This window comes from Poromitra crassiceps (genome assembly GCF_964638095.1).
Source record: "Poromitra crassiceps genome assembly, chromosome: 3".
Lineage (NCBI taxonomy): Eukaryota > Metazoa > Chordata > Actinopteri > Beryciformes > Melamphaidae > Poromitra > Poromitra crassiceps.
The window spans coordinates 56462812-56470998 of record NC_139625.1 but is presented as its reverse complement, the minus strand read 5'-3'; the positions used below and the strand labels follow the sequence as shown (position 1 = coordinate 56470998).

The window sequence follows — 8187 nt, the reverse complement described above, 5'->3', positions numbered from 1 at the left end:
CCCAACCCCCCCCCCCCCCCCCCGCGAATGTTTCAAACTGAATCTGTCATTGTGCCATGTAGCCTATTGCAAAAAACATGTCACAAATATATATATAAAAAAAAACATCACAGATGCAACATAAAAGTTAAAATATCTACTTTCAAAGGGCATTATGCTCAAATAAATTCAAAATGTGCCACCAAAGATCATCCGTCAGTATAAATTAGGCCGTCTTGAAAATTGCTTCAAATCCTCTAATGTCAGTTAATCATTTAATCTGAAGTACAAACAACAGAAGTAAGGACAGGAACTAATACAGGAATAATGTAATAATAATAATAATAATAATAATAATAACAATGTAATGTAATATATAGTAGGGGAAATAATGTAATTTCAGCTCTTGTTTCCGAGGGAATGTTTTACATGATGGTCCTCTTCCGGCGTTGGGGTTGTTTCAGAAATAAAAGTGATATGATACACAAATCACGTAAACGTGTAGGTACAGCTGTTAGCTGTTAGCGGTACATTGCATCTATGTCCTCTTGTGTATGGAGCAGATAAAACCATCACGTAAAAAAGAGCAATGTTATTACCAAGTTGTTTATCGGTAAACACCGTGGTAAACCTCAGTAACACAGATTATTTTATTTTGAAAACAACAAACCGGAACAACCTCCTCTTGGAGCTAAACTGTCAGTTTAGTAGCTTGCAATTAAACTTGAGGAACAATCTGGTAATAATGTTTAACCAACGTTAAACGTTTAGTCAGGTAAATACAAGGATTGAGAAGGTTACCGAGGGTTTAAGAAAACAGTTAACCTTACCGTTACAGCTCTCAATACAATACCACTCCTAGGTGTGTGAATGAAGTTAGCCTGTTTTGGTTAGCTGTAAGTTCAAGGGATCAGCCATTGTTTTGTTTCAGAGCATGTTGAAGTTTGACCTACCTGGACGTTGATTCTTCAAAATCAAAGTACGAACATTTTAATTCTGTATTTAAATTATTGTAAAGCCAGCTATGTTAATGTAATTATATTGTTTAGAATGAGAATGATGAAAATGTTTACGAATCATACAACAGGAACGTTCACAGGAATATATTAAATGTCATCCTCAAAGATAATTAATGGTGTTTGCTGCACAAGACAAATAAGTTAATTTCAAACTAAAGTAGTCTCAGCTCCCAGACAATTGGGAGCGCTCTGCCTAAGTGGATAGAGACTGTTAACTGAGTCTAATTTCAAACTAAGTTACCAGTGTTGATATCCTGTGTGGACACTGAGTTTGTGCTTGGAAATAGGGGGATGCAACTACAGTAGATCGGCCTGGAAAAGAGATGTGACCAGGCCATACCAGTCAGGGCCATTCTCTGTCCCACGCGGGTCATTGGGTGAATTGTTGTTCCATATTTTTTCAGTTGTTTTTCTATCTTCCAGGTTTCACCATGGAGGGAACATCCAAAAGTGATGCTGCTGGTCAGACCTCTGTTGCTGCTCAGGTTCCCTTCCTTCACCTGTGCACCACGCTAGAGAAGATCCAGAATGCTAAACAACGTCCAGATAAATCCAAGCTCCTCAGGGATTTCATCGAGTCATGGAGGAAGTTTCACACTGCCCTCCACAAAGACAACCCCAAAACCACAGATTCTTTCTACCCTGCCATGCGCCTCATAGTTCCTCCTTTCGAACGAGAGAGGATGGCCTATGGCATCAAAGAGAGCATGTTGGCTAAACTGTACATCGATGTGCTAGGCCTCCCAAAGAATGGTCCAGAGGCTGACAAACTGCTGAACTACCGAGCTCCGACTACATCCAAAGGGGAAGCTGGAGACTTCGCCGGCATGGCTTACTTTGTGCTGAAGAAAAGGTGCACAAGCCAAGGAAGCCTCACCATCAAAGAGGTCAACAACTTTCTGGACTCGGTCGCCATCAACAACGCCGGCAAACAGAAGGACCAGGTGAAGAAGAGCCTCCTGCACCTCATCACTCAGAGCTCTGCCCTGGAGCAGAAGTGGCTCATCCGGATGATTCTGAAGGACATGAGGCTTGGAATCAGCAAGGAAACTGTTCTCCAGGTAGGGCTGAATATGTCAATATTATATCGAATGCTGCGTTGGCGTAAAGTAAATTTTCTGAATTTACCAGATTGTCGGTAGCTGTTCTATTATTTGCTTTTAAATCATTATATCCACATTACTGATGATTATTGACCAAAAATCTTGTTGTCTAAATATTTTGTGAAAGCCCCAATGGTTATGCCTAAAATATAAAAAAATAAGGGAATTGTCCGCACACTGATTGGAAGCTCCCGCTTTTATTTGCGCTCAATTTTGAGCGCAAATAAAAGCGGGAGCTTCCAATCAGTGTGCGGACAATTCCCTTATTTTTTGATTTCACCTGTGTGTCCTGCACCTGATGCCCAGTGCGGTTTTGGATGTGCGCACAGTTTTCCTACTTTACTATGCCTAAAATATTGTCACAATATCGATTGAGATATTTGGTCTAAGATATTGTGATATTGGATTTTGTCCATATCGCCCAGTAATTTGCAAAATAATCTTAAAAACCAACATGAAAAAGAATTGTGATAAGATGAGATCATGGTTCGTGGTCCTGCCTGAAAAAAAACATATATATTTTTTGCCATATCGCCCACCCCATCTATCTCCAGGTCTTCCACCCAGATTCTGCCGATCTCTACAATGTCACCACAGACCTCAACAAGGTGTGCCAGCAGCTCCACAATCCCTCTGTGTCTCTCAGTGATGTCTCCATCGGACTCTTCTCTGCCTTCAAGCCTATGCTGGCAGCCGTGGCTAACATCCGGCAAGTGGAGAAACAGATGGGCAACAGCACATTCTTTATCGAGACCAAGCTGGACGGTGAGCGCATACAACTGCATAAAGATGGAGACGTGTACAAGTATTTTACCCGAAATTCTTTTGAATACACGCAGCAGTTTGGGGCGTCGCCACTTGAGGGCTCCCTGACGCCGTACATCCACAACGTTTTCAAACCCCAGGTCGTGAATTGTATCCTTGATGGAGAGATGATGGCGTACAACCCCACCGCAGAGACCTTCATGCAGAAAGGGAGCAAGTTCGACATCAAGAGGTTGGTGAATGACTCCGAGCTACAGGTGTGCTTCTGCGTGTTTGATGTGTTGCTGGTGAACGACCAGAAGTTTGGCAAGGAGACGTTGAAGAAACGCCATGAAACCCTTCAGACGGTCTTCACTCCCGTCAAGGGAAGGATACACGTGGTGCCGAAGACCGAAGCCAACGCCATGCAGGAAGTGGTGAATGCCCTCAACGAAGCCATAGACAACAGAGAGGAGGGGATCATGGTGAAGGATCCTTTGTCAATCTACAAACCTGACAAGCGGGGCGAAGGCTGGCTGAAGATAAAGCCGGAATATGTGGATGGTTTAATGGACGAGCTTGACCTGCTCATCGTTGGCGGCTATTGGGGGAAAGGACGACGAGGTGGGATGATGTCCCACTTCTTATGTGCCGTTGCCGAAGCTCCAAAACCAGATGAGAAGCCCTCAGTGTTCCACACCCTCTGCCGAATTGGCTCGGGATACACCATGAAGGAATTGTATGATTTGGGTTTAAAGCTAGCTAAGCACTGGAAAGTCTACCGGAAAAATGACCCACCAGCGTCCATCCTGTGCGGGACGGAGAAACCAGAGGTCTACATCGAACCCTGCAACTCAGTCATCATCCAGGTCAAGGCAGCTGAAATCGTAGGGAGCGACATGTATAAAACCAACTGCACCCTGCGCTTCCCCAGGATCGAGAAGATCCGCGACGACAAGGAGTGGCACCAGTGCATGACTCTGGCGGAGCTGGATCAGTTCCGCAGCAAGGCGTCTGGGAAGCTCGCCTCGCGACACCTTCGCATCGACGACGACGAGCCGGAAAAGAAGAAGCGCAAGATGCCGGCCAAACTCAAGAAGGTGGTGGGGATCGTCCCCCACTTCAAGCCCCAGGACCTCTCAGGGGTTAAAAAGGAGACAGATATGTTTGAGGATGTGGAGTTCTGCATCCTGAACGGCAGCGAGGATCACCCCAAGGCTGAGCTGGAAAAGGGCGTGGCCAGGTAAAATGACATCCTTTGATAAAATGATTTGTTTAGAAAAGAAATAGGCTATACAACATCCTGAGATAGAAAGTATTGTGCATGAAATTCAAAATGGTGGGAAACTATCAAGACTAAAATGAAAACCAATATATGCAATGGATTTGTGTTGCGCCATCCATGGAATCTGAGGGGGAAATTATATTATATAAATATTCTTGGCCTTACATTTTCGGACAGGGGTGGGCAATTATTTTTCCTGGAGGATGATGAGAAACTCAGATTGTTTAATTTGATCAATAGACTAAATTATAGAAAACATACTGTGCACTTACTTCCACATTTATTATATTGAAAATCACTCAAAACAGCCAATGTAGGTAATCTCATTCGTTTTATTTATTTATTTATTTATTTATTTATTTATTTATTTATTTATTTATTTATTTATTTATTTATTTATTTAGCTTCATAAGTAAAATGGTAGGGTTTGTCTCTAGCCAGGCAGAAGCATCATGCGGGCCTGCCCCGTGCCGTATAATGCCCAGGTCTGGTTTAGGAGGTACAGGCCAAAATGTAAAGTTACACATTATAGCACCTCCATCTGCACAATGTGGTTAAACATATCTCAGCAGTAGGCATGGCAAGAGGAACTTGGTGTTGAATTGTCTGAAGTTATTTGGGACAGGAGTCTATCTGTGGTCCAACTCTGCTCAATTAATAGCAGACACCAGCTGATCCAATTTAAAGTCATTCACCGTCTCCATTATTCCAAGTCTAGATTGCACAAGATCTACCCTTCTGTCTCACCACTATGTGATGGGTGTCAGGTGTTAGAGGGTACATCGTCCCATGCTTTTTGGTTTTGTGCTTCATTATCTGGTTTTTGGGCCAAAATATTTGACTGGTACTCTAAGGCCTATAGAACAACCCTTCAGCCGGAAGCGGAACTCGCCATCTTCGGCTGCTCGGAATCCTCTCTGCTCCTCCAACAGTCTCTGACACAGGGAACGACTGTCGCCAAGAGACTCATTCTGAGGGAGTGGAAGTCTCCCTCTACACCTTCTTTTCAGCTGTGGCTGACTGACATGATCTCGGTTATACAGTACGTATGGAGAGGCTCCGGTTATTGAGGACAAATTCTCTTGGGAAGTTCTTGGTTATCTGGGACCCGTTTTTGGCCTATTTGGATGAGGTTAATAGCGATACGTGACTCGCATAACTGACTTCTCATGGACCCTTTGCGTGGGATCCCACACACATCCCTTGCAGGCACATGGGGACCTTGGTAGTGCCAAGCTGTAGTATTGGAATGTGAATTATTTTTGTTTGTTTTTTCTTTCTCTGTCTGAGTCTTTTGTTGTTGTTTTTTACGTTTTGAAAATGGCAAAAAAAAAAATAATCTCAGCAGTAAGGGAGATTCAAATCTATTTATAAAATGTTTACTCTGATATGAAGCTTTTCAGAATTATGCCTCCCATTCTGTTAGTGCATCTTCATCATCAACTTCATTCATGCCCCCAAACGGTTATAGTAAGAGTAGCAAAATTCTGTGAGAGACATTAGGCAGCTCAATCAGGATGTGTCTAAATTTGGGTGGAGGTTGTAGTTGTCCTACACAGACATGTATGTTCAGGTTAATGCTCCTGTCAGTCCCCCACCAAGGCACTGGCAATCGATCTGGAGTTGGTCCCCCGGCGCTGCACTGCAGCTGTCCACTGCTCCTAGTTCTAGGAAGGTTCCTAGTAGAGGATGAGTTTCCCTATGGGGACAAAAAGCATAACTTAATTACATAGGGAGATTTTAAACCTATCCACCAAATTTTATTGGTCTAAGTAGGATGTACAATCTCTGAGGTACAGTTAAGGCAGTAAAAGAAGAAGAATCTAAACAAGTATTGGGGTCCAGCACTGTAAATAGTGAATTGTTAATTGCATGATGATTAAATGTAATTTAAAATGTAAATTATTCTTGTAAGTATCCTACCACAAAAAAGTGATTACCGATCTTATCATCACTATATTAGGTGTGGGGGTATCGTGGTCCAAAACCCAGGACCGGACACCTACTGCGTCATCGCCGGCGTGGAGAACATGCGTGTGAGGAACCTGATCTCGTCAGACCAGCACGACGTGGTGTGGGCCGCCTGGCTGCGGGAGTGCCTGGACCGCAAGGAGGTGGTGCCCTGGCAGCCGCGTCACATGATCCACATGTCGCCCTCCACCAGGGGTCACTTCTCCAAGGAGTACGATAGCTATGGGGACAGCTACTTCGTGGACACGGACAAGCAGCAGCTGCGGGAGGTGTTCAACAGGATCGGCGACGCGGACGTCTCGTTGCCCGTGAACGTCGGCAGAGTGGAGGAGAGGTACGGGTGGGGGTGGGAGGATGTGAAAATTTCATGTCATGATTATCCTGCCCAAAATAATCATGATTAACCATATTATTGTGACTGATAATCATCAAAATGACCCTTAAAACTCTTAATACGACACTTAAACAAAGAAACAAATATTGGAGGTGTTGGCCGCCAGGGCAGACATCTTCCTCTGGATTTTTGAACCCATAATATTTCCACCACATCTGATTTAGCTGGTGGATACAGTCGAGCCGGCTTCAGCCGTGATGGCAACAATTGATCTGAAAGATATGCGCTCCCTCTTGTGGCAAATGGCAATTCAAAATAAAACAGGAGATCAATAGGACTGTGACTTGTTAGTGAGCTAAGTTAGACCATTTTTTTCAAGTCACTCGTGAGTCCTTTACTCAGGACGATATCCATTCTCATGTGACGCTATTCACGATTATACGATTAATGGAAATTCACCACAATACAATTGTCTTGAGTGTTTATTATCGTGACAGATGATAATATTTTATATTGTCCCACCCCTAGGTACGGGTGGGAGGACCTTCCCACCAGCATGTTCCGGCCCTTTAAGGCTTACATGGACTGCTACGCGGACATAGGAGACCCTGAAACGGCTTTACCCGCCACGTGCCTGGACACCAGGACGCTGGAGTTCCACTACCACGGAGGCATCGTGGTCCACACGCTGGAGGAGGGCGTCTCCCATGTCGTTATCGCAGAAGAAACCCGACTGCTGGCTTTGAGGGCGCTGAGACGGACTTTCAGGAACAAGTTTAAGATTGTTCGAGATTCATGGGTGACGGATTGTATCAAAGCAGGGTATTTGATAGATGATAGTGACTACTTAGTGTAAAAAGGGTTAGTTTACTTACACTGGACAAGCTGCTCTTTAGCTAGCATTTTATTCCTGAGATTGATTATACACTGAAAATAGATGGCTTGTAAACTATTTAAATAATAAAAGATGAAAGAAAAAGATGAAGATTGAGACATAGCACGAGGTTTGATGCACACATGACATAATATGCAGGGATGTGATTTCTCAGGGGTTTCATTTGGCAAATACAATTCCCTTTCACTTCTAACGGGAGTTTTACTTTTTGTGTTCTTCATCATATTAGCGATTACGGTTGCTTGTTATTAATTTTAAAGTGATAGGCTGCAGGGATGATGATTGGTTGTTCAATTATGAGAACTGAATGAGGAACTGAAATGTGGAGGTTGATTGGTCTTTTTCAGTTATTCCCCATTCAGAGTTTTAGCTGAGCTGTTAAAAAATGCATCTTTCTGGAAAGGGAAGAAGGTTCTCCAGAACACTGTCTAAATTCTGCACTGATATAAATAATACATATTTTGTCTCATACAATAGTATTGTTTCTTTGAACTCACTGTAGTGCATCATTTGTTGTCATTTGTTGGCAAAATTGTTAAAATGAGCGGTTGTGTGAAACGCTGGCCTTTGCTGTGGTGTTCTGGGCATTGTTGTGCGTAAATGCGGCGTGACTCGTGAGTACATTTTCAAAGTAAAAGCGATGAGGTACCTGTTCCCAATCATATGTAATCAAATGATTGTGGTGTAGTGTTCCCTCGTGGTCTAGTGTTCCCTCTACATGAGCTGTCATTTCATTTGACTTGTTGTTTATGATGCGTCAACAAATTAACTTTGCGAGGCAGCTGGATTCGTATGAGATCACGATCACATGACAAATCCATCTTGCCATGCTCCAATCTATTGGTTTGAATCCGAAC

The 8187-nt window shown here is 43.4% G+C and overlaps 1 protein-coding gene across 1 annotated transcript; it reads left to right on the top strand.

The window, feature by feature from the left end:
• The first annotated feature begins 796 nt into the window (after positions 1–796).
• On the top strand, positions 797–7757 carry lig4 (ligase IV, DNA, ATP-dependent). The gene is made up of 5 exons (XM_083634099.1): positions 797–958; positions 1422–2059; positions 2656–4088; positions 6094–6435; positions 6964–7757. Exons 2-5 carry the CDS (start codon positions 1430–1432, stop codon positions 7289–7291), a joined length of 2733 nt encoding a protein of 910 aa, XP_083490225.1. The 5' UTR covers positions 797–958; positions 1422–1429; the 3' UTR covers positions 7292–7757.
• The last annotated feature ends 430 nt before the right edge of the window (positions 7758–8187 follow it).

What these genes read in the sequence shown, in the direction of transcription:
- lig4 (XM_083634099.1), top strand. Translation starts at nt 1,430, where the DNA reads ATGGAGGGAACATCCAAAAGTGATGCTGCTGGTCAGACCTCTGTTGCT. An exon ending in GCAAGGAAACTGTTCTCCAG is followed by an intron (nt 2,060 to 2,655) that starts GTAGGGCTGAAT and finishes ATCTATCTCCAG; the next exon opens with GTCTTCCACCCAGATTCTGC. An exon ending in CTGGAAAAGGGCGTGGCCAG is followed by an intron (nt 4,089 to 6,093) that starts GTAAAATGACAT and finishes TCACTATATTAG; the next exon opens with GTGTGGGGGTATCGTGGTCC.